Source organism: Carlito syrichta, unplaced genomic scaffold (genome assembly GCF_000164805.1).
Source record: "Carlito syrichta isolate Samal-C Ts95f unplaced genomic scaffold, Tarsius_syrichta-2.0.1 Scaffold107969, whole genome shotgun sequence".
In the NCBI taxonomy this organism is placed as follows: domain Eukaryota; kingdom Metazoa; phylum Chordata; class Mammalia; order Primates; family Tarsiidae; genus Carlito; species Carlito syrichta.
Genome location: NW_007052065.1, coordinates 338,586 through 362,971, shown reverse-complemented (window position 1 = coordinate 362,971; position 24,386 = coordinate 338,586). Strand labels below are relative to the sequence as shown.

The window sequence follows — 24,386 nt, the reverse complement described above, 5'->3', positions numbered from 1 at the left end:
GTGGCTGAATCTCCTTAAAGAGGTCAGGTGTAGTGACACATGGGCCTCTGCCTCTATCTCTGGGTCATGCGGGGCCTTTGTCCCGGGCCCAGATCGTGGTGTGTGTGAGTCAGAGGCCAAGGCTAGTGGCGTGAAGCTCCTTTCTCGCTTTTTGGAGCAGTGGGAGGCTGGAGCTTTTGGGCCCTTGCGGGGTCTTAAGTCTTCAGATTGTCTCAGGCCTGAAGCACTCATTTGGTACTCTTGGGGCCCCTGGGTCCATGCTGGTGTGTCCTCTGGGCTGTTGTGTGAGGCTCCTCCTGTGGGCATCCTAGGCAGGCAGCCCTGGGCCATGAGAGACACCGAAGGGGAAAAGCCATGGGGACTGGCTGGGATTGACTTTACCCACCTAGAGTCCTGCTGACTCTGTGCCCCCATCTGTGGCTGTCCTCTCTCTTGACCAGGGCAGATTTGTCAGCTCAGTGTTTGATTAATTTTATTAAGAGAAAAACCACCACTCAAGAAAAGAAAAACAGCCAATAGAAACCCAGACACAGGCAGGGGGTAGCACTGGAAGTGCCAACTCCAGGCTGTAGCTGAATGAAATGGAAGGGCAGGGCTGGCAGGGGCAGGAGAGGACAGGGGCTTGCTCTGCTGCATCTCACTGCTCCTCGCCTGGGCTTTTGAGCACAGGGAGCCTCCCAGACTTTTGGGCAGGATCTGCAGGCTGATGCTGTCTGTGAGGACAGGGTGGGGTGCGTTTTCCTCATTCATTCTTTTGAAGGCCCTGGGTACTGGCCTGTGATCTTGGTTAATTTCATTAAAACTTTAATCCTGACTGGGAAGGCCCAGTGGAGGGTCTGAGGAGGCTTCCTCCAGAGCCAGCGCCTGAAGAAGGGTGATGACTCAGCCAGGTGGACCGAGAAGGGACCCTCTCCAGGTCCCCACCCCTTCCCAGTCCACAGACAGCAATCAGAGGGGCAGAGCGGGCAAACAGCTCTCTAGTGCAGGGAGGACAGGTGGCCAGGAGGCAGGAGGCAGGCTCCCGGGGCCCGAGGCATGAAGGGTGGATGTTGGGCTCCTCAGGCCCCCCTGGAAAACAGGAAAGAGTCCAAGCCACAGGAGGGGCAAACGCAGCAGAGCTGGAGCAGCGCTGGTGGAAGCAGCGGCCTTCACGCCCCCAGGAGCTTCTTGACCATGTAGCCCGGGAGGCTGTAGAGGAAGAGGGCCAGCATGAGCAGCCCCAGCAGCGCCAGCACGATCTTGATGATGAGCCACTTGTACCGGGTGCAGATGAGGTACTTGATGGACTTGAGAGGGTTGAGGAACCAGACGAAGGCCGTGTCGGGCCGGCTAGGGAGCGGAGGGAGGAGCCGGTCAGGCAGTGGGCAGGAGCCACCTCCCAAGCACCCCATCCATAGGTCCTTCTGGACCCCAAGAGGCCCTGACATGACCCCAGCCCCTAAGACAGTGAGTGCTGGAGTCAGGGTTTGAGCCCATTTCTAAGCATCAGATTTGCTGCTTATGAAACCCTGTCCTCTCTGCAGGAGCTCTGGTGCCCAGTCTACTCCTAAGGCCATTTTTGGCAGGGGGGCGTTTTTGGAAGGGGGTCATTTTGGATGGCATTTTTGGCAGTGGGGCAGCCATCCAGCCATTAACTGCCCCAGCAGTGACGGGCAGCCATGGCATTGCAGATGGTTCTAGCGAGCTCCTTGGTTAGTTCATTCTATGTGCTGTCCTGCGTCTGCAGTGAGATCCGTGATTCTCAACCCCTTCCTTTCTGATGGATATATACCTCTGTCCCCACAGACCTCTGTCCAGCTTTCCTCTCTGTTGTTTATGTTATGCAAACAGTACGTCTCATACAATGTGAAGATATCAAATGAAAGGCTTGAAAATGCTTCTTCAAGCGATTGGCTCCCAGAGCACATGGATGCACCTGCCCCGAGCCGAGTTCAGTGCTGGTGGGGCCACAGAGCAGGGGTCTTGGTGCAGAGCACCTGGTTTCCAATGCTGGCCGTGACAGTGGTCAGGCACCCCACGGGCCTCAGTCTCTTCATGTGTAAAATGGGGTTAGTAGTAGTACCTACCTCCCGGGTTGGTGCAAGAGTGACGTGAGACAGTGCCTGGGGAGCTCTGAGCACGTGAGATGGGTGCTCAGGAAACAGTGGCTATTGAATGTGTGAGTTGAATGGGACTTATTCTGCAGGGCAGAAAGCAGCTCTGGACTGGGAGGCCCCACACTGGTAGGAACTATTTCCAGACTTGCTGGCTAACCCTAGCCAAGCCCTTTTCCCTTTCCCTGTCTGTTTGTCAACTTTCTGCCAATGAAATTGGGGCAGTGTCTGTGAGGAATGCTGCTGGGAGCAGAGGTGGTGGAGCATGAACACTGAGCTGGCAGTTCAGGAACCTCAGCTCTCGTTCCTGCTCTTCCTAATCTGCTGGGTGACCTTGGGTGAACTACTTCACCTCTCTGGCCTAATATGTAATTATGTAAAATAGTCATTTCTAATTCGGCAAGACTGTTAAATCTGTCTTGAAAGCTTGAAAGTTGCTGTGTATGTTTGTGCGTGTGTGTATGTATGTGCACTTTGTGTGTGCACATAAGCACACCCGTGCATGCTTGTGGATGTGTGTGTGCGCATATGTGTGTGCAAGGGTGTTCCATATGCTGCCCAGTCCTTGGTCTGGAGGGAGAAGGGAGAAATATCAGACCCAGGAGGCCACTGGGCTCAGGCCCCCAGGATCTTCTTGACCAGGTAGCCAGGCACAGAGTAGAGAAACAGGGCAAGGAGGAGGAACAGCAGCAGGAGAAGCAGCAGTTTGAGGAGCAGCCAACGATACGTGTGCCACAGGAAGTAGCGGGCAGACTTGAGAGGGTTCAGGAACCAGATGAAGCTCGTGTCGGGCCGGCTGGAGCATTGGGAAGAACAGTGCGAGTGCCGAGAAAGGACAGGGAGGAGGAGGGGTTAGTGTGGCAAGGGGCCCGGCCAAGAGGGGGGCCGTCCCGGACTGGGTGTGTGGAGCTCTGGGCACCTCCCTGGCCATCAAGGCAGGCTGGGGCCCCAAATATCACCGCTGGAGCTCCCTGCTTTGGCAAAGTCTAGGAAGAGCGTTTCTCTCTGCTAAATGGGGCCTTTCCTGGGAGAGGTTCTATGTCTCTGAGCTCACAGCCCCTCCCCTGGTTCAGAGGGAGGAGGTGGGATGGAAGGGCAGTGGAGGGGATGTAGGAGGCTCCCCTGCAATGAGGCTGTGGCCCAGGAAGACACAGAGAGGGTGTCTGGGGACTGGGGGCAAGAAGCCCAGAAAATTCTGGTCTCTCCTGCCTGCTCCAGTGCTCCAAGAACCAGCGTGGTGGGGGCCGGGCAGGCAGGACGCTCACTTGGGTTTCTCCAGTGGGTCAGGTTCATTGCGGGCCAGGCCCACTGGGTTCTTCTCTGCCTCCTCCGCCGTCAGTAAATGCAACTCAGCCTCCACCTTGCCCTGCAGAGAAAGATGGAAACGTCCCCGTGTCTGGGCCCGGTTTGGGTCCTCAGCCTCCCTGCTGGGCCCGGTCTTGCCCGCCACCCCAGCAGGAGGTGATGCCCACCGTGAGCTCAAACTCGTCGTTCTCATTGCGGGCCAGGAGGGGCCACCAGCCTTTGACACGCTTCTGCTTGAAGATGGAAACCAAGGGCACGTCCACCTCTCCAGTGGCCATCTCCATGGAGCACTGCTTGGCTGTCTTTGCGCCTCGCGGGAACCGGTTCAGGTCCAGCTCGATGGCCCCTGTGACAATCTGAGTCAGCTCTGGGTGAATGTGGCTGGCTGGGGTGGGGGTTGGGGGTGGTTCTGGCCTCCTGGCCCCTTGGTTGCTGAGTAAGACTGCCCCGAATCTGCATCTTACCCTCCTGTCTCACTCCCATCTCCTTGGTCTCAAATGGGGTAACTCTTGTGGGCTCTTTGGACAACCCCACCTCCAGTGCTTTACTCAGGCCCCTCCATCAGCCCAAAGGGTCTCTCCTGGGGTCTTCCAGACCCCTGACCCCTGCCACACATTCACCTGTCAAAGTCCTGCTGATCCCACCATCTTGCAGGTGCAGGTTAGAGTTTTAGGGGGAAATTTGCTCTACAGAGGAGCAACCTGGGGCCCAGGGAAGTTTCCCGATTCCTTTAGGGAAGCTCTCTGATTCCCCCATCAGCACTGACTGCCACTCCTTCATGTGCCCAAAATGCCTTGTCAGCCCTGTTGGGACACAGGACATCTGCCAGGGCATGGTTAGGTGGGTCCTTGTGGGGACAGGGACCCTGATACCCTTGGCTCTGACAGACTGGTAGGACTGATACCCCCCCACCCAGGGTGGGCTCTCCTTGTCCCTATCTCCCCTGCCCCTGCCCCTTCTCAGTTCTGGATCCTAGGACCCCCGCCCCTGCCCCTGCCCTGCTCTGCACCCAGAAAGTCATCAGCGGAGAAGTGGTCGGCATCCCAGATCTGCAGGGTGAGCCGTGCGGGGATCTTGTATTCGGTCTCATCCCAGGAAAACATGGACTCCTTCTTGGAGATGACAATCTTTTCCTCAGCTGCCAAGTAGTCGAAGGGGAACAGGTAGCGCCAGTTGAAGTTTCCCTCACCGGTGAGGGAATGATAGTGGACATCCGTGTCCTGCTTGTCCTCTTGCTGGCCCTTCAACCACCTGCGGGGATCACACTTCCATACCTGCAGCTTTGCCCAGTGGGGCTTCCCCACCCTTTCATTTCTGCCTCCTCTCCGGCCCCCAGGAAGGGAAGCTCACCCAGGTCAACCCCTCTCGCAAAGGGACTGCTCACCCACCCCCTCACAAAAATGTCACTGGACTTCTCCCCAGTGAAGAAGTCGTCATCCTCCAAGACCACTTCATCTGTGTTCCACACGATGACCCGCAGCTCGTACCTGGTTCAGGGCAGAGGGTCGGTTAGCAGCCTGGGGATGGGGGTTGTGCCAGGGTCCTGGGGCTGGGAGGGGGCAGGGGGGTGGAGATGAAATGACTGAGAGAAGCCCTGAGGACTTGGGGGTCAGCATAGGGGCCTGGGCCAGTTTGGAACTGAGGGAGCAGGAGGGAGGCGTCTGTTGATGGGGCCTCTGGGTGGGCAAGAGGGTCAGTCAGGCACGTGACTGTTGTGGGGAGACCCAGAGCACATCTCCAGACGGTGGGGGGAGCTGTGACTGAGGCCGCAGAGGGCCTGGAAGGGGGAGACGGCTGGCTGCTGGTGGGTGGCTGAAGTGAGGCAAGGAGTCAGGAGCAAATTCTCTTGTCTCAGAGGCCAGTAGCTTAAATCCAGTTTCCTGTGTGTCCTGTGCCCAAGGATTTTCCCCTCAAAGTTTGATTGTAATTATGAATGATGTCATTTTGTTTCAGTCACCGGGAATGAGGTTGAGTCATCCACTAAAAATTGATGGGAGTGGTTCTCCATGGAGTTATAGTATAGACTCAGGCTTTGACAACCTGGACTGCAAGTCGAGTGACCCAGGGCTGGGGACGTCCCCTAACAGTAAGCCTTGGAACAGCTGGCTCATGGCCTCAAGTTTGGAGGATTTCCCAGGCAGAGGGTAATATGCCCTGGCCAGTGTGAAATGGAAATACAAGGCCCTTGGTTACAAGATCATTAAGAATTTCGGCCAGGTTCAGTGGCTCAGTCTGCAATCCCAACACTTTGGGAGGCCATGGTGAGTAGATTGCCTGAGTCCACGGGTTCGAGACCAGCTCGGGCAACTTGGTGAGACCTCATCACTACAATAAATAAAAAATTAGCTGGGCGGGGTAGTGCATGCCTGTGGTTCTGACTTGGAAGGCTGAGGCGGAAGGATCACAAGAACCCAGCAGGTCGACATTGGGGTGGCCATGAGCATGCCACTGCACTCCAGCCTGGGAGATGGAGTGAGACTCCAACTCAAAAGAGAGAGAGAGAAAAAAAAAAAAAAAGAATTTCACGAGGGCAACATCAGAGCTTGAAAACAAGAATGGGGCCTCTCTGAGTGTGGGATCCTGTGTGGCTGGCCCTGAATCCGGGCACTGAGGCTGTCAGAGCTGACGGTGACTCGAGTCTGCCACCTTACAGATGGGAAACCTGACCAGGGAGCCCAAGTGACCTGGCCAGAGTCAGCAAGGAGAGGCAGGGGCTTGGCTCCTGATCCAGTGCTTATTCTGTGCTACCACCTCCCGCCTCTCCCAGGCACTCACTCCTTTGTGCATCATCGGCAGGCACTTTAAAGAAAACCTGCCTGGATGTGAGGACACCACAGGCAGGCTTAGGGGTTCTGTGGGTTGTGGATGAGTATATGGACGTGTGCAGGTGGTGTGTGTGTCAGAGTGTCTCCGTGTAAGGATGGAGGTACCTAGAGGATGCTGGGGTGGCTCCCTCCCTCACTGATGGCAGAATGCGGGGCAAGGCCGCTGCCTCAACTAGTGGGGACCCACTGGAGGAGGCCCTAGACTCTAGGTTGGTGGGTCTGCTTTTCCCCCATGAGAAAAACTTGTGGCCACACCCAGAACCCAGGGAATGCCAATGACTCAGGCCACCTGGGCCATGGTGGGAAGTGTGTGGGGTGGGAGGGGGGAGTGATGGGCCCTGGGTGGCTCACTTTTTGGGCTTCCTGGGGGAGATGTCCAGAGGTGTCCCAGGGGCTGGCATGTCCATGGGGAACATGTCCACCCACAGCTCCAGGCGTCCCTGAGGAAGAGTGGGTGTGACAGATCTCCCAGGGACTTCTTGTGCCCAGGGAGGTCAGATCTCCTCCCCTTCCCAACCTTTGTTCTATCAAGGGCCCAATTTTTCAGTTTCCACCTTGGGATGCCAGGAATTCCTATGATGTCACCAACAGCCAATCATCTCTTCCGAGGGAGACACCCAGTCTCTACCAGAGCCGATTAATTGCCATTCAGAGGGAAGACACCTCTGCGTCCATTCAAGTCACCCCAGGGCCTTGGTGGGGAGGTGCCTGCCAGGCTTTCAGGAATGCAGCAGGTCGCACAAGGTCTGCTTTTTACCTTGACAGTCCCAGGTTAGGAATCCCTGATCTCAAATACCCAAGAACCCCCAATCCTGGCCAGGCAAGCATCACCTGCTCGATGCCTGGCTTGTCAGGGTTGAGCAGTGGCCTCGTCTCCACATGCTCAGGCACTAGGTGGCAGCCCACGCGGGGGATATCCTCCCAGTGCCTCAGGGCGCACAGTGCCACATGCTCGTCTGTGGTCTTCCTCTGACCTGTGGGTACCAACAGAGCAGCTGTACACATGGCTCAGCACAACCAAGACACTTTTGCTGGGGCCAGAGACTAGGAGAGCAAAGAGGCCCCTCAGCCATCTACCCCACCTCCATTTTACTATTGGGGAAACCGAGGCACAGTGGGAGAAGTGACTTGCCTAAGGTCTCAGCTTGGGGCCAAGAGTCTATGCCCTGGGTTTCCTCTGCTTGGAAAAGCTGCCCAGAGAACCCTGCTAGATTGTGAGAAAGGGGCCAGGGAGGGGAGAATCCACTTTCTGTGCCAGCACCTGAGGGTGATTGGCTGAAGTTCCCCAGCACAGATGCCTCTGATTCTCTGGGCAGTGCCTCATGGGCAGAGGAATGAGGAGGGCCCAGGGCTGGGAGCCAGGCAGACCTGGGCCCATACCCTCACTCTGCCTCTACGCCACATGACCTTGGAAAAGTCACTGAAACTTGTTGGATCTTGGTTTGCTCATCTGCAGAAGGGGATGGCAGCTCTACCCCACAGGGATGTGGAGAGAGAGACAGCAACAGTGCTGTGTGGAACTAGTGGGCATGCAGAAGCTGGGCAGACAGGAGCTCAGGCTAAGGGCACGAGGTGAGGCCTTGAGTCCCTCCAGGGAAGTGTGGGCTCCTCCTGGCCTCTGACCTTGCTGAAGAGGGGCAGTGGCTTTGTCTGGTGCCAATTACCGTTCTCATCCTCAATCTCAGAGGGCCCCGTGAAGACGCGGTTGGCCACCTTCACTCTCCCGGGGGGCCCAAAGTGGGGGCCATCCACTTTACCATCTTTACAGAGGCGGGTCAGGATCTGGCTGGGCTTCATGGGGTCCCTCCAGATATTGTAGCCGTGACTGTGGGAGGGGACACACAGGCTTGGTGGGGCTCAGGTTGGGACTGAGCCACCCTTGGGTAGCAGCAGGTTGTGGTTAGCTCTCTAAAGTTGGCTGTTGCCTCTTGTTGGCAAGTGGGCCTGCCCTGGGCTCCAGGCCCACTGGAGACACCAGAGCGGCTAGAGGCTGATCCCTCCCACCTCTGCGTTGACCCACATACTGTATCTCCCAACCCAACCCACTCCATCCCCCGCACTATGCCCGCTCCTCTGGAACCTCAAAGTTTTCCATGAGGAAGCTGAAGACCAGAGAGATTAGGCGACTTGGCCAGGATCACACAACCTGTAAGTGGCTGAGGCTGACCCAGATCCCAAGTGGACCCTTCTTCTCCTTCTCTGTTGGCCTCCCTGGCCCCCACCACCTCATTCTTCTCTTTTCCTCCTGCCTCTTCTGTCCTGGAATCCACCGACCCTCTCCTTGCCTTGCAATCTGCAGTCCTATCCCTGAAGGCTGTGCCCAGAGCCTGTAGGGGCGGAGGTCTGGTCTGGGACAGAAACTATAATGCCTTTCCAAACCACCACACTCCGAGCCTTGCTTCAGAGTCGAGGTGCAGCAGGCACACCCAGCCCGCTCTCTGCCCCGTGCCCCACGCACATGGAGTAGGTCTGGGCGATGCCACAGGTGGCCCGGTGCTTGCTGTAGAAACGGTTCTCCAGGTCAATCTTGGTTTCCCCGATGAGGTCGTCAGTGCCCACCAGGTCCCAATCATACACGGCCACTGTCAGCATGGATTCCATGGGGAAGGAGGCCTCGATGTCAAAGGACCTGTTGAGGTGGAGTTAGGAGAAGGGTTGAGGGGTGGGCTTGAGTGGGAGGTGGTCTCGGCTGGAGAACAGGGGTGGGGCGGGGGCGCTGCAGCCGGAGAACAGGGGGCAGGTGGGGAGGGGGTGGGCATGCCACGCCCTTACTTCCCAAAGACTGGGTTGAGCTGCTTGGAGATGTAGTTCTCCTTGTCGCGGATGTCGGTCTTGCCCAGCCGGATGGCGATGTAGGGGTCGGCTTTGCCATTGATGTCCGCAGGGTGCAGGTCCGTTGCCTGGGGTGGGGCGGGGTGCTGCTGAGCCGGCTCCCACACCCTGCTTATCTTCCAGGCCCCCCGCCCGGCTTCCCGAGGTGGCGAAGGTTGGGGGCAGGAGCAGAGGACCAGAGTCAGGAGACTTGCTATGGGGATGCTAGGCCTCAACTTCCTCCTCCAGAGAAGATGGAGAACTAGACCAGATGACCTCTGGGGTGCCTCCCAGTCTGGGGCTGTCATTTACAGTTGCTTGATCCCTCCTGGACAGGAGGACTGGGACACGGGCAGGGAAGGGGTGTGACAGAGTCTCACCCGGACCACATAGACGCGAACCAGCACGTTGATGGGGTCATTGCTTGGGATGCCCTGGAACATTCCATAGGTGGGGTCGTAGCCAGCTTCCCGGGACACGTCCTCTGGGAGTGGCACTTTGTACACGCAGAGAGAGCCCTGGGGCAAGGCAAGGCTGGGTCAGGGTGCAGGTTCACCCAGGCGCAGGCAAGGGTGGCATTCAAAATAGCTAACAGCACCGGCAGGTCTGGACCCTGCCACCTTAACCCTTTAGCTGCCAGACCATAGGAAAGCCCAAGGGAGTGGCCAGGGCAGTGGTGGGGGGTGGGAGAGAACCTGGGGCTATGGGGGTGCTGGGGGCAGGGCCCATGTTCCTCGCCTGACCTTGAACCGGCCTACGATGCGCTCTTCCTCGGTCGAGCCGTCCTCATCATCCCCGGTCTTGCCCCGCAGCAGGTTGAATGTGTGCAGCCAGTCCTCGAAGTTGTCAAACTCGGACTCCAGCTCCTTGGGGTACACCTGAACCAGACCAGGTTGTCAGGGGCTGTGGCCTGTCTGCTGGCTTGCGTCCTGCCTCATCTGCCCCGTCATACCCCCAACTCCTTGGCAGGGTCTGCTCCCAGACCCTCACCTTAAGCTCATCAATCTTGGGCTTTTTCTTCTCGGGGGCCTCGGACCCCTGGCCAGGGCCTGGGCTCTGGGTTTTCTTCTTCTTCTCCTCCTTTGCAGCCCTTGCCTTCTCCTTGCCCTTCATTGATCCTTTTGAGCCTGGCCGGAAGCAGAAAAGGGAGTGGGGCAGAAATGATCATAGCAGGAAGACCCGGGCTCGAGACCCAACCCTGCCACTAATTTACTAATTTACATTCTCAGACCTCAGTGTACTCATCTGTGAAATGCAGACAATACTTCCTAGCATGCCCATCTCACACAGGCTTGGAGCCCCAAGAAGGCCGTGCCTGGGAATGTGCATAAAGTCTGTTGTCCTGCCCTCTGGCAGAGTGGGTTTGGAGTCAGGAGGCCTGTCCCTCCCGGCACATGCCTGTTTCCCTTCCTTGCTAGCCTCACTCCTCTTGTCTGTGATATTAACTAGGTCACTCATATTAACATTTCCCTAACTGTATTCAGTGGAGTACCTGGTGTGGGAACTGTCAGAATGCTTTAGAAGAAAGGGTATTGTCAGGGAAATATTTCGTACTGTTATCTTCTTTTTAGAGCTTTATGAACATTTGCACATTAAAGACTCTGCCCCAAAGAAACCTGCTCAAAGCAGCATTTCCTAAACTGATTTGACCACGGTACCCTCTCTTCCCTTTGGAACATTAGTATTCTTCCATGGAAAAGGGGCTGGAACATGCCGGATGGGAGGAGCTCTGAGGTCCCTTCCAGCGCTGATGTTCTGTGGCTCTAAATGTCTGTCCGTCACGGTGGCTGCTGAACCGGTCATAGTTAAAGCCACCCTAGATAAGGGCCTCATCCTGCACTGGTGCCCAGGGACTTTGATGCTGTTTGCTTGCGACTGTGAAGGCCCGTGGGAAGGGGAAGGGAAACAGTGGTGAGGAGGGCAAGGGAGCTGGCAGGGAGGAGTCAGCAGGATCCAGGGGTCTGGAGCTCACCCTCGGTGTTGTCCACCTCCTCTCTCTCCTCCAAGTCAATTCCTGAGGTCTCTTGTTGTCGAAGTTGCTGCCAAAAGAGGAGGTGAGGGGGAGAGAAAGAAGGCTTCCTCGGGAGGGGTCTGTTAACTTCAAATTGTGCTCCCAGATCAGTCTTAAATGCACTAGAAGCAGAAATTTTCCTACTGCATTTCAATCCATCATATGCTCTACTTATGTAGATTAAAAAAGTTTATGCTGCCGGGCTCAGTGGCTCAGCCTGTAATCCCGTGCCTTTTGGAGGCTGAGGTGAGTGGATTGCCTGAGCCCGCGGGTTCGAGACCCGCCTGGGCAGCAAGACCTCATCTCTACAAGAAATCAAAAAATCAGCCGGGCATGGTAGCGCCCGCCGGTCATTCCGGCTACTCGGAAGGCTGAGGTGGAAGGATGGCCGGAGCCCAGCAGGTCGAGGCTGTGGTGGCCGGGAGCGGCCACTGCACTCCAGTCTGGGCGACAGTGAGACTCCAACTCAAAAAAAAAAACAAAAAAGTTTATGCTGTGTACAATATGACTAACTGTACTTAGGAGTTGTGAATCTTTAATTCATTAAAAAATATAGTGCCCTTTAATGTTGTTTCTTAGTGGTATTAATGAATTTTTTTAATGTAGAAAAGTATAGCTGAGTAAGAAAATGTGCTTTATTTTCCTTCTGTCAGTACATCTCACCTACTGGAAACCAAATCACCAGGTTTCAATATGTGCAACCGACCCCTGGTGGCAGTCTGTGAAAATTGCAAGAGTAGAGATGAGATAACAGGTAGCTTCTTCTTGGAGTTCCAGCCTGGCCAACTTGAATCCAGGAGGTGATGGTGGGAGAAGATACAACTAGTTGTTTCCAATTATCTGTTCTCCTATTCGTTAGAAGATTTGCAGGGCGTGTAGCTAAGGGACTAGATTCTGGTCAACGTGAGTGGACGTGATACGTACAATTGAAGAGGAAAGGAGTGTGCCTCCTCTTCAACCATTCCTGTGCACAGGAATTAGGACATGACGGTGAGCTATCTCTAACCCTACAGATGTGAGAAACAAGAGGGCAGAATCCTAGTCCCTGACACCACTGAGTCACCAGCCTAGCCTCAACACTCTAAGATACCATGTGAGAAGGAGAAAAACTTTCATCTTGTTCACACCACTCTAACTTACACAGCGGCTTAAGTGTGCTTTAAATAACACGGATGACAGACATCACTGCAGCTTGGGTCACAGAAAGGGCCTAGGATAGAGTGTGTCAGGACCAGCTCAGGCCCCACTGAGCTAGGTTGGCAGTATGGAGAAGAGACAAATGAGGAAGAGGAGAAATGCACTTTCTGGAACTTGTTGTCTGACTCAGCAGATGAAAGCCATAAACATGTAATAGGGGAAAAGTCTTTCACAGTGACAGGGACCCAGATGTGTAGAAGACTATGAAGAAGAGTTGCAAAGACTAATGAAAAGCAATTGATCCCTTTTGGCCTCCGAGAACACATTTCTCCTTTTTTTCAAAAGCCACCTCCTCTGTGGAACCTTCCCTGACTGTCCCAGGGCCTTGATTTACCTTTGTTATCACACAGTACTCGAAGGCTCTATTTACATGTCCCCTTTGCCTAGTAAATTGGGGGACTCTCAGGACAGGCATGGCGTTTTATCTTTTGGCTCCCGTGGAAACTAGTATGGTGTCTGGCTCAGCAAATATACTCAAGAGATGTTTGTGGAATGAATGAATGGGAACAAGAGGAAATAAAGTCAGGGAAGGGAGACTAGACTATCACTCTGGAACAGGTGAGTTCTGAGCTGGGACTTTAATGATGAGAGACAAGCCCATCCTGAGCTCTCATGAATGGAGGAGCCGGGTCTGGGGGAGTGGGAAAGAAGTTGGACAGGAGGGGCTGAGCGTGGGGGTCACCCCAATTTTTTCTGGTCCCACGGTCCCTGCCTATAGCCTCACCTCCTTCATAGTGTCAATGGAGGCAAAGTACTTGGACCACCAGTCCAGCATGCTCTCGTCCGGATCCTCCTCCTCTGGCTCTTCTGCGGTGCCTTTCTTCTTCTTTTTCTTCTTCTCCTTCTCTTCCTCAGCCTACAGGGTTGGCCAGGACCAGAGTCTTGCCTGGACCTCTCCTTTCTGGATAATCTCAAGGGTCCCCACCGCTTCTGCCATCTGCTCCCAGGAAGCCTTGGGTTTCATAGGGCTCCTTGGGGTCACCCATGTCAAAGGGGGAGGGCCTTGTTTTGTGGATGAGGATGCCACAGGCTACAGAGAGCCATGGCCTGCCAGCATGAACCCCTGGCCAAGACAGAAGGGCACTCAGGGGCTGGCTGTCCCTCCAGCTCTTTCCCTCTGTCTTTTTGGAGGAGCGTACAGGCCCAAGCACCCAGGGCTGAGACTGGCTCTGGCCCTGATGCTGGGTCCTTTGGCCTGACACCTGCTGCCAGCGTAGGAGCCTCCATCCCCAGAACCCCTGCATGGTCCCTGCACTCACCACATCCACCTTGACAACGGCATCAGAAGTCTGCAAGGAGGAACCAAGGAGACAGGGGCAGAATTAGCCACTGGGGCCTTAAGTGTCAGGCAACAGCTCAGCACAGGGTGCATAGAGGAAAGGGGACAAAAGCCTCGTGCGCTCATGCAGGACCCTCGGTTTTCACCATGTCGGGAGCTCCTGAGCCCACTTGGCATTAGCAAGAGTGTGCTGCCTGGTGATGCTGCAAAGGGTTTGCTTGGAAGATGTTTCTGACGTTTCCTCAGCCCAGGTTGCATGTCAGAGTCCCAGGGGGAAGTTCTTTTTTTTTTTTAAATTTTAAATTCATTTGTATGTTTTCATTGTATATTGACAAATTATAATAGTATATATTATGAGGTACAAAGTGGTATTGTGATTTTTTAGTACAATGTGGAATGATTAAATTAGGCTAATTAGCCTATGGATCATCTCAAATAGTTAACATGTTTTGTGATGAGAACATTAGGAAGATACTCAGTCCTGTTATCAGTGCCAGAGCATTGATATCAATGACTGAGCCTGCATGGGGGACGCAGGGCAGTGGCATGTTTTTAAAGAAATCCTGGCACCAGAACCATCGTCTGTGGGTGGGCAGGAACCATATATGTTTTTAAACTCCACAGTGACTTCAGCGAGCAGGTAAGATTGAGGGAGAAGGCTGACCTGGGCATGCAGAAGGAGTTCAGTAATATTGACTCAATAGGTTCAACTTCAACTTCCTACTTCTCCCATCCCAGGGGACTGCTTTAGAGGTGAAACTGACTCATACAGAAAACGATGCTGGCCAAAATAGCCCAACAGAACCCAGGGCCCATGAGATGATAGGGAAGGTCAGGTCAGTGTTATCCTCTGTCTTGGGCTGCTGATGGCCTGAAAGTCAGGGCTTTTTGCCCCCCAGAGGAGGAAGGGCTGGTTAGGAAGTGGCTCCGAGGCTGGCAGCTGAGGGGACACGGAGCCTCCCGACATAGCCTTGCACAGCAAGCTTCCTCGGCAGTGCCATCCCAGGGGTGTGGCCCCCAGCCTCTTCAGCTCCCATTTCCCAAGAGCCATGGCCAGAGCCATGTCTGTTGCTGGCCAGAGCCTCTGGGGTTAAGGATTACCAGGCAATGGAAGATTGTTTTAGACTACGTGCAGACCTCAGAATTTCAGAGACACCCCAGGCTGTATGAGGTCAGGAATGGGATGCTGAGACAGTGGTGGGGAGGAAGCCTATGTGAGCCCTCCTCAGTGTCTGTTCCTGGCTGGCCTCTAGCTTTTCTTCCCCGGCAGGAACACTATAGGCCATTTCTACACTCAACTCCCGGGCGATGGGTCTCCCTCTGGAGGACGAAAGACTCAAGAGGTTTCTACCTGGAAATCCTTCCCCAACCCAGGCCAGGCAAGAATCATTTGTGAAAGACTGGGATCTCTTGGAAACTGGTATTCTCACAAGAAATCCATCATTTATGGTGCCTTTGTTGGAGTAAAAATTATTCAGGTGATGATCTCAAACCATTATTGCTCTCTGTCTCTCCTGCTCACACAGCACACCCTGGTGCATGCACACATAAGCACGCCGCTTGCATGCCCGCACATACACATGTGTGTGCATCTCAGGACAGTATTAGGCTGGAGCTGGCTGCACCCACAAGCAAGGCTGGCACTGGACGGTCACATGCCAAAGGAGGTGGCTCGCAGGACATGTCACACAAAGCTGTGCGTTCCCACCAAGCGTGGGGAGGACCCCACCTGCCTTACCGCGTCCAGCTTCACCATGGTCTCCAGTTTCTTGACGGGTACCTCTGGCTCCATGTTCACCACGACCTCCCCTGTGGGGTGAGAGGAGGGGCCCCCATTGCATAGCACACAGCAGCGCCGGAGAAGTCTGACTGGACAGAGAGAGGACAGACAGGCAGACAGAGAGGGAGGGGCAGGAGGAACAGTGAGAGTCAAGAGAAGGAAGGCACAGAGGCATAAGCGGATTCTGGAGCTCTCTGAGGGAAGAGGGAGGGTCAGGGCAGTTGAGATAGGAAAGGTAGGCATAAGGACAGAGAAGGGAGGCCTGAGGCAAGAGGGAGCTGTGGCAGGCCACTGCGGCTGGAGTGAGGGAAGCAGGGTGAGGCCTGGGCCTTCTCCATTGGCCAGCACAGGGTGCCATCTGCCCTCAGGCCCTCCCGGGGTATTTCCAGCTCTGGCCCTCTCTGGTTCTAGAGTGAGGGGCACCTCTGGACAGTCTTCTTTTTTTTTTGAGTTGGAGTCTCACTCTGTCACCCAGACTGGAGGACAGTGGCATGCTCCCGGTCACCACAGCCTCCACCTGCTGGGCTCCAGTGATCTTTCCGCTTCAGCCTTCCAAGTAGCCAGAACTACAGGCACGTGCTACCACGCCCGGCTAATTTTTGATTTATTGTAGAGATGAAGTCTTGCCAAGTTGCCCGGGTGGGTCTCGAGCCCGCGGGCTCAGGCAATCCACTCATCTCGGTCTCCCAAAGTGCTCGGATTACAGGCTGAGTCACTGAGCCCGGCCGGGACAGCCTTCTTGGTTCCCTCCCTGCCCTACCCACAGCCTTCTGGAATGTCCCCAAGGAGCTGACTCTGGCCTTGGTTGGATTGGACTGCCACCTGGAGCCTGCTCCGTGGATGGAGTGAACCAGGCCTGGCATCAGGGTGTAGCCATACCCGTGGTGTTCCAGTTGGGGGCCGAGCGGTCGGGGGGCCGGTAGATGAAGCGTCTCAGGGAGCTGACAGCGTGGGAGCCCACCAGGGTGTAGCGGCCAAAGGCCCGGCAGTCCACCACGCGGATGTTCAAGGGCGGGTGCAGAAGCTCGTTCTCTGGGAGGTCCTGGGGTGTTGGCGACATGAAACCTGAGACTCAGGAAAGAGGCAGAGGAACTCGGCCATGCTGAGCCACACCGGTCACAGGACACCACCCGCCTGGGGCCTGGTCTCACCACTTCAAACCACTTGACGAGGGTGTTGAAATTGGGATTCTTCTTGTAATTGTGAATCAGGGATGACTGCACCCCCTTCCCTGCACACTCGATATCAACCCGTGGCCGGTCCACCTGGGCCAGGTTCACCCGCTTCAGGTCCCTCAGGCCCCAGAACAGCACCTGGGAGATGGTGAGAGGGCAGAGGAGAGGCCCAGTCAAGGAATCTGTCGAGGGCCTGGGCCACCTGTGGAGGATCTCACACTGGGGTGGGCAGTGAATCTAAGGACAGATTTCAGAGGGTGAGAGCAGGGCCATGGTAGCTGAGGAGGGGGGGTGTTTTCAAGGGATTGAGGTCAGGGTGGGCAGAGGGCAGGGGCAGACAGAAGGGCAGGGAGTCATCCTGGAATGCCCAGTGCGACTCAGTGTAGATGAGGCAGGTCCTGGTGGGGGTGGGAGGAGCCAGGGTCTACTCCTGGTTCCTGGGGTATCCTGGGGCAAGTCACTTCCCCTCCTGGGCCCTCAAAAATGAGGGGCGGGTTGCAGGAGCTGAAGACCCTCCTCACCTGCCCACTGACAGTGTAATATGGACATACGACCCTTGATGGAGAGCAAATGAGAGGGAACAGGAAGCCAGGGTGGAAGGCACAGCAGAGGCCCGTTCAGGGCAGGGGCAGGAGGGGCTTCACGCACCTCCACACGGTACTTGCTGAGCACGGGTCGGATGCCTACAGGTACAGGCATGATGGGACCTCGGTCCACGTCCACTGGGCCATTGATGGGGGGCAGGTCGGCCTTCCCTGCTGGCCCAATCTGGGGAGTGAGGGTCACAGGTCACACACATCCCAGAGAGAGTTCTCTCCCGCCCTGTGAGTTGTATGCCATGAGATCTGGGGAGACAGGGAAGGCCAGACGGCCCCAGGTCTCCCCAAGAGCCATGTCCTCCGCTTTGGTCAGGATGGAAAGGAGAGAGGCACCCCCAGACATAGCCCCTTTTCTCTGTAGCCTCACCTGCAGCAGCTCAAAGGCAGCCAGCAGGTCTCCAGCTGTGGCATTGCCACGGTAGATCTGGTAATACTCGAGCTGGGGCGGGAAGCGGGGTGGGCAGTAGGCCTCATCCGCCATCTTCACCAAGGGCTTGGCAAAGGTCCGGCCCATGAAGTCAGCTTTGCCCTGACACAACAAACAGCCCAGGTGGCCTTTCAGTGCTGGCTGTTTGCCAAACATGCTCATAGCTGTGACCTCATTTAGTCCTTACCACAGCCCCGTGAGTTGTTGTAGGGACAGGTGTGATCACTCCATTGTACACATAGGGAAAACCAAGCGGGGGCCCACCAAAGACCTGTTCAAGGCCAGGAAACTGGTAAATTGCAATTGCAGGACTCAGGACTGGGTGTGAAGTCCTCCTACCTCCAGTCTAGGGCTCTCTCAGGGCACCTCAAAGTTGAGGGGTGCATGGGAAGGTGGCTCCATAAGTCTCAGGGGTCACCTCAGTCCTTCACTGCCCACTCCACACCCTCCATGGAGAGTGGTGAAGCTGTTCCTGATTGTAGTAGTGAGAGCAGGGGCTGGGGTGGCTAATGACAGCAGGACTTGCTCGCACATCTCCAGAGCTCAGGCTGTCGGTGGCCAGAGGTGAGGAGACTCTGGCCAGGCTTCCCAAGACCCACAGTGTCAGGGGGGGTCAGGCTGCCCCAAGTGGGCAGGACAGGCCAGACTCATAGCTTCCCAGCCAGTACCTGGCCAAGAGGCTCTGGAGGTGATTGGGGAGGTGGTTAGCACAGCATCAATGCAGGTGGGGTGCAGGGAAAAGGGGTAGGCGTGGTGCTGCCGGGGGTCCCTGGCGTCAGAGCCCACCCATACCATGGTATCCTGGTCATAGATTTCGATGACAATGATGGGGGGATCATCCCTCAACTCGTGAGCTTCGCCATACAGCTCCAGGTTGTCGAACACCAGCATCTGGTCCCAGGTGGGACACAGGGTCTCATTCAGCACCTATGACATGGGATGGGGAGACAGTAACAAGTGACAGTGGGTGGGAAGACCTATAAGCAGGAGCCACCCCTAGCCACTGCAGCTTCCAGGGAACCCGGGGTAGGAGAGTCGGGTTCCCTGATTCTTCTGGAAATCTTAAAACCAGGGCTAATAGGCGGTTTACTCCCAGTCCCCTGCCAATGTCTTTGCTGTCTCGTGAATATAACCACAGTTAGAGCCTGCAGGCTTCACCACTGTGACCCAGGCCTGCAGTCATCTGCATGGCTGTTCCCTCAGGAGCCAGGGTACTGGCTGACCTATGTCTCCAGGCCCTACAAGTTCACAGCCTCCCCATGCTCTCAAAGCCACTCCCTCCCCCCCAGGCCCTCACCTCTGTGCATTGACTCTGGTTGATGAAGAAGACACGGGCAAAGGGGTCAGAGAGCCCGCTGCTGTCCGCGGCAAAGAGGCTGCGGGCCTGGTACATGTGCGCTCGTAGCTGGAACACCTGTTTCTCTGTGGGAAGGGCAGCCTTAGGCTCCAAACGGGCGACCACTCAGGCACCCTCCTGGAAACCCAGGGAACTCAGAGAGGCTGGCCCAGAGAGGGATCCTCACTCACTGGTGTAGACCAGGCTGATGGGGGGGAAGGAGTGCAGGCCCAGGCCCTGGGTCGCCTTGACCTCCTCAAAGCCGCAGGGCAGGCCGCACAGGAAGTCCTTGCGCTGCTTGCTGAGGCCCAGCCACAGGTAGAGCTCCAGCTTGGCCTGCACCGTCCAGCCCGCTGAGCCGAAGCCACGCTTCCCTGGCAGCTGGGGATGGGCGCAGGGTCACCAAGGAGCCTGACGGGTGCCGGGGCTCATGGGGTGGGGCAGAGGCGGGGACTGGTGGAGGCCTTGGTCAGAATCGTCCCTGTCTCCCATAACCGTCCCGCTGGGCTGGGGAGAGGGTGGAGATGGAGTGGGGCAGGCAGGGTGGGGTCAGCCTCACCCTTCTCCTGTTCCCTCTCCAGCCCTTCTCTGAGCACCTGCGACGCGGGCTCCACCCTGTCACTCAGGCCCCCAGACCCAGGTGGGGGCCTGTGGCTCCCCTTGAAGGGAGACTGACTCCTCGAAAGGATCCAGGCCTCCCCCCCGCCCACCGCCGCCCCGTCCGTCTCGCCCCCTGCCGGCACCTTGAGGAAGAGCGTCTTGACCTTGGCACAGTCCTTGCCCATCTCCTCCTCCACGATGGAGAACAGCAGGTCCTTGGAAGGCACCCTTGCGTAGGCGACGCGCTTATTGTTACTCAGCATCCAGAGGAAGACGTCTGGTATGCTGTGCTGGGGCTGGGCACCAAGGGGCAGCGGGTCAGGAAGGGTCTGGCCTCTACCCTGGCCCTGGGCCTGCCGGACCTGGAGGAGGAGAGGCCCCTCCCTTGGGCCACACACCTCGTCCGACAAGAAGCGCAGCTTCTGCAGGAAGTTCTGGCACAGCCTCAGCTTGTCCCGCACCGTGTGCCGCTTCACCTGGGCCCGTAAGCTCTTCGCCTGCTGGCCCATGCTCTCCTGCGCAGAAGGGGGTGTCAGTGGAGCCCAGCTCCCGGGGGGATGGCTCAGGCCATGACAGATGCCCTCTCTCCATGCCCAGACCCTCCCTCGAGGTCCTGTGGTCCGGCACGTCCTCACCAGCTCCCTCATGCAGGACTTGAGGCGCTCCCGGTCAAGCCTGGTGCGGGATGAGTGGCCCTGGTCCTTGTCAGCGAGGGAGAGGAAGCGGCTAGGAGCAGTGGGAGACAGGGCTTAGCAAAGCCGCCTGGCCAGCAGAGGGCCTGTGGACTCCTCCTCTGTCTAGCCCCGCAGGGTCCCCTGTGGGAAGCACTGCCACTGCCCGCCCCAGCCACTACCCCTGGTTTCTCACTAGCAGCCACAGCTGAGCTCCTCCAGGACACCCCGCAGGCGACGCTCGGGGTAGGATTTCTCCGTTTTGATCATCTCCTGCACGTCATTGAGGCCTTCTTCCTGTGAGCCAGGAGTGGGGATGATGCTGAGCCTTGGTCACCCTGAGCCTCTCCATTCATCCAGGGACACCAGGGACTTAGCAACCTGGGACCTCTGTTATCAGGAGGAAGCAACTGACTTCCCACATTTTGTTTTCAGAACCTGGAAACCTTGGTGTTGGGGGGTTTTCCATTACCGAAGGAAGACTCTACCCTGGGCCGTCAGTCTGTGGCCCTGGTGGACTTACAGGGGCTGGGCAGAACTCAGGGAGAGTTGGTGCAGGTCAGACAGAGGGGGAGACCGGTCGCCTCCAGGAAACCGCAGGACTGGATGGGCTAGGATCCTCATAATACACTCCAGAACACTGGGGCCCGGGGCAGGGATGGGAACTGACGCCTGGGGGTTGGGGGGAGAGGAGTGGCTCTGGTTTTGAGAGCACTGGGAGGCTGTGAGCTTGTGCGACCTGGAGAGAGGTCAGCCAGTACCCCAGCTCCATAGGGAGAAGCCGTGCAGATGACTGCAGGCCAGGTCACACTGGTAAGGGCTCCTGTTTCTAACTATGGCTATCTTCACAGAACAGGAAAGACACTGGCAGAGAGCTGGGAGCAAACCTCCGACTAGCCTTGATTTTAAGATTTCTGCAAGAGTCAGGGAACCTGACACTTCTGCCCCAGGTTCCCTAGAAGTTGCAGTGACTATGGGTGGCTCCTGCTTGTGTATGTGCCCAGAATTCTGTGCCGAGCACAGGCGATGGGAACAGAAGTCCTGTAGGGGCCATTCCCGCAGCCCCCCTGGGCAGACGGGCCTTGTGTTGCAGGCGAGGCCTGCAACAGCACCCTTGCCCCCAGGACATCTCCTTGCCGCCAGCCCCCGGCCTGGTCCTTACCAGCTTGTCGGCGATGTGGTCCATGATGTTGGCATTGTAGAGGCGGCGGCGCTGGTCGGGCCACCAGCTCTTGATGTAGATGCAGGGCTTGCGCTCCAGGTAGGGCAGATGGAAGTAGTTCCTGGGGAGGGCAAGGGTGGGAGGTTGAGGCCTAGGGGCCCAGGGAGGTGGGAGGGCCAGGCCACAGGAGGATGGGAGGCAGGAGGCAGGGCCTACCTGTCTGTAACCTGGGGCCGCATGGGCGGGGTGGAGGAAACGGAGGCCAGGTCCCCACCATCCCCAGCCTCATCATCACTCGAGTTCTGAATCAAATCGACTTCTTCCTCATCCCCAGGCTCCTTCCGGGGCCGAGGTCGCTGGGGTCGAGACAGGCCATCGACTTCGTTCCCGTAGTTGCCTGGAGGCAGGATGGGACACAGAAGGCCTGGAGTCCGCTCCCCACTGGGCCCCACCCACTATCCAGTCCAGGTGTTGTCTTGGGTTTGGGGGAGGGGAGAGAGAAAGTCTGGGGCTGGAATACAGACACGACAGACACCAGCCAGAGAAGGGTCCCCGCATCCGTAAGGGTCTTGTCGGAAGCACTGATGACGATTGGGCAAGACCTGTATTCCCATTCTTTCCTCTCCAACCTCACGAGGGGGCTTCCTTCTTCCCCAGGTCCCAACACAGCTTTGCCTCTCTGTGGGGCATTGTACACCCCATTCACACACAAAGGTGCTGCTGTGTGGGTGCTGAGGACACTTGGGAAAAAGGTAAACATTTCCCACTCCCTAGGCCTGCAGTCTTCGTGAGCCCAGCACTCACCTATGGTGACTTCGAAGGTGATCGGCTTGTCTCCGTTTTTCCGGTCGATCATTGAGGCCTCCAGGAAGGCCCCAAATAGAAAGAATTCTTCCATTTTCCCTGTGCAGCTCTGTGGGGGAGGTAGTTCAAACCATCCCTAAACTTGAGTGGGGGTGATGGAACTGGGGCCAGCCTTTTATGGTCTCATGGACAGGCCCTGTGGGCAGATGGTGGCATCCCACCCAGCTTTGGCGCTAAGTAGTCCAGACTCTGAAGGCCCTCCAACTTGGATATCTTTGAAAGAAAAGCTGACTCCAGACAGCACGGGGCACAGCCACGGCTGGGAAGAGGGGCGGAGGGGAGGTAGCATTTTGAGATCTGGTGGCCATGGTGAGACCTCCTGTCAGAGCACAGCAGGCAGTGTATAAATGAAAACAGAGGTACTGGTGAGGGGTAGAGTTAGGGCCTCTGCTTCCTGGGAAGAAGTCCTCGTCCTGGGGTCTGGGCCCCCTGAGGTTGACAGTGTAGCAGCAAGCAAAGCCCAGGACCCAGAGTGCTGCAGAGGGAAGGGGGCTAAGTTGGGAGCCCTGGGGAATTGCCCCACCCTAGGGCCTCACCTCCGAGATAGGCGTGGCCTGCTCCACTTGCACCTCTGTGGAGCTGGTGAGCTCAGGGTTGGAGGTGTCCAGGATCTCCACGGCCAGGCCCAGCAGGAGACGGGCCCGGAAGGACACGCCCTCTCCCAGCCCCTCGTTCAGGTCCTGGTGCTCGTCTAGGAGCGTGTAGTTGCGTGTGGAGCCGTACATGTTCACCCAGGCTGGGCCCAGTGTGGGCAGAAAGCCTGTGGCAGCAAGAGAAAGATGAGGGGCCTGTGTCACATCTAGGACTCCCTGGGGTGGAGGGGCCTCTGTTGGAGCCCCTGGCCTGCAATTCCTGATTGCTGAGCTGAGGACTTTGTGTGTGCTGGCTGGTGTGGGGGCAGCCTTCTCACACTTGTGCTGGCATTGAGCACCTTCTTGAGTCTGCTTCTTCTCTGGTGGGAAGGGGGGCCTGACTGGCTGTGTTGGGATAGTAAAATCAGGCTCCCTACTTCCTGGTACTTGGAGCAGGGGCCACCAACAGTCTACCTGCAGGACAGATGCCAACTCCTCCAAATTCCCCAGTGTGGCTTTCGGGCCTTGTGTTGTCTTTGCAGATCTGTGTTCCACCATGGTCTCATCCTGCCTATGTGGACTCCTGTCCTCCTCTCTAAAGATCTCCCTTTCTGTCTCTGCCTGTGAAATGCTGCTTCTTCACGAAGTCCTCCCAATTCCTAGGTACAAGGCATTTCTCTCATGGTTAGGATTTGTTGGGCCTCAGGTATAGAATGATTCAAATCTGCCTTAAGTGTTTTTTTTTGTTCTGCTCCTTTTTTTTTTGAGGCAGGTTCTGTCACCTAGGCTGGACTGCAGTGGTGCAGTCATAGCTCACTATAGCCTCAAACTCCTGGGCTTAAGTGATCCTCCCACCTCAGCCTCCTGGGTAGCTAGGACTACAGGCACATTTTAATTTTCATTTTGTAGAGATGGGGTCTCACTGTGTTGTCCAGGCTGGTTTCGAACTCCTGGTTTCAAATGATCTTCCTGCCATGGCCTCTCAAAGTACTGAGATTACAGGTGTGAGCTACCCTACCTGGCTTTTTTTTTAAACACATTTGTAGCATTTTAAAATCGAGGTATACCTTATATGACATAAAAGTGACCATTTCAAAATGTGCACTTTAGTGGTTTTTAGTGTATTCACTATGTTGTGTAGCCATCATCTAATTCCAGAACATTTCCCCCCCCCCCCCAAAAGAAACTGCACCTATTTAGCAGTTAGTGTCTATTCCCCGTCACTTCATCACCTGGAAACCAAAAATCTACTTTCTGTCTCTATGGAGTTGCCTGTTCTGGATGTTTCATATCAATGGAACCAGACACCATGTGGCTCCTGCCTGATATTCTGACCATTCAGCAGCACATCTGTCTCCTTAACACACAGTGAGCACTTTGAGGAACAGATTCTTTTTTTTTTTTGAGTTGGAGTTTCACTCTGTCGCCCAGACTGGAGTGCAGTGGCCGCTCCCGGCCACCGCAGCCTCGACCTGCTGGGCTCCGGCGATCCTTCCGCCTCAGCCTTCCAAGTAGCCGGAATTACAGGCATGCGCTACCACGCCCGGCTGATTTTTTTGATCTATTGTAGAGATGAGGTCTCGCTGCCCAGGCAGGTCTTGAACCCGCGGGCTCAGGCAATCCACTCACCTCAGCCTCCCAAAGGCGCGGGATTACAGGCAGAGTCACCGAGCCCGGCT

The 24,386-nt window shown here is 56.3% G+C and overlaps 1 protein-coding gene across 6 annotated transcripts in view; it reads right to left on the bottom strand.

Annotated features, from left to right (window-relative positions):
* Positions 1 to 680: 680 nt before the first annotated feature.
* Positions 681 to 24,386, bottom strand: part of OTOF (otoferlin) — a 99,056-nt gene continuing 75,350 nt past the window's right edge. Inside the window, exons 15-47 of one of the 6 annotated variants that reach the window (XM_008068070.1) lie at positions 22,672 to 22,895; positions 22,076 to 22,184; positions 21,488 to 21,668; positions 21,272 to 21,392; positions 20,306 to 20,406; positions 20,074 to 20,164; positions 19,837 to 19,953; positions 19,582 to 19,734; positions 19,030 to 19,219; positions 18,800 to 18,924; positions 18,295 to 18,429; positions 17,443 to 17,604; positions 17,125 to 17,244; positions 16,453 to 16,614; positions 16,181 to 16,343; positions 15,260 to 15,390; positions 13,502 to 13,531; positions 12,967 to 13,098; positions 11,007 to 11,073; positions 10,025 to 10,161; positions 9,778 to 9,912; positions 9,415 to 9,552; positions 8,996 to 9,123; positions 8,682 to 8,852; positions 7,888 to 8,048; positions 7,055 to 7,197; positions 6,575 to 6,663; positions 4,787 to 4,885; positions 4,408 to 4,649; positions 3,566 to 3,744; positions 3,359 to 3,459; positions 2,692 to 2,889; positions 681 to 1,329 (exon numbers count right to left, since the gene is read on the bottom strand). In XM_008068070.1, coding sequence (XP_008066261.1) covers positions 2,709 to 2,889; positions 3,359 to 3,459; positions 3,566 to 3,744; positions 4,408 to 4,649; positions 4,787 to 4,885; positions 6,575 to 6,663; positions 7,055 to 7,197; positions 7,888 to 8,048; positions 8,682 to 8,852; positions 8,996 to 9,123; positions 9,415 to 9,552; positions 9,778 to 9,912; positions 10,025 to 10,161; positions 11,007 to 11,073; positions 12,967 to 13,098; positions 13,502 to 13,531; positions 15,260 to 15,390; positions 16,181 to 16,343; positions 16,453 to 16,614; positions 17,125 to 17,244; positions 17,443 to 17,604; positions 18,295 to 18,429; positions 18,800 to 18,924; positions 19,030 to 19,219; positions 19,582 to 19,734; positions 19,837 to 19,953; positions 20,074 to 20,164; positions 20,306 to 20,406; positions 21,272 to 21,392; positions 21,488 to 21,668; positions 22,076 to 22,184; positions 22,672 to 22,895 — 4,418 coding nt within the window. In that variant the 3' untranslated portion in view covers positions 681 to 1,329; positions 2,692 to 2,708. Of the gene's footprint in view, positions 1,330 to 2,691; positions 2,890 to 3,358; positions 3,460 to 3,565; positions 3,745 to 4,407; positions 4,650 to 4,786; positions 4,886 to 6,574; positions 6,664 to 7,054; positions 7,198 to 7,887; positions 8,049 to 8,681; positions 8,853 to 8,995; positions 9,124 to 9,414; positions 9,553 to 9,777; positions 9,913 to 10,024; positions 10,162 to 11,006; positions 11,074 to 12,966; positions 13,099 to 13,501; positions 13,532 to 15,259; positions 15,391 to 16,180; positions 16,344 to 16,452; positions 16,615 to 17,124; positions 17,245 to 17,442; positions 17,605 to 18,294; positions 18,430 to 18,799; positions 18,925 to 19,029; positions 19,220 to 19,581; positions 19,735 to 19,836; positions 19,954 to 20,073; positions 20,165 to 20,305; positions 20,454 to 20,497; positions 20,655 to 21,271; positions 21,393 to 21,487; positions 21,669 to 22,075; positions 22,185 to 22,671; positions 22,896 to 24,386 lie in introns of those variants that run through there. The other 5 variants (XM_008068078.1, XM_008068085.1, XM_008068093.1 and 2 more) reach the window with 5 other exon arrangements.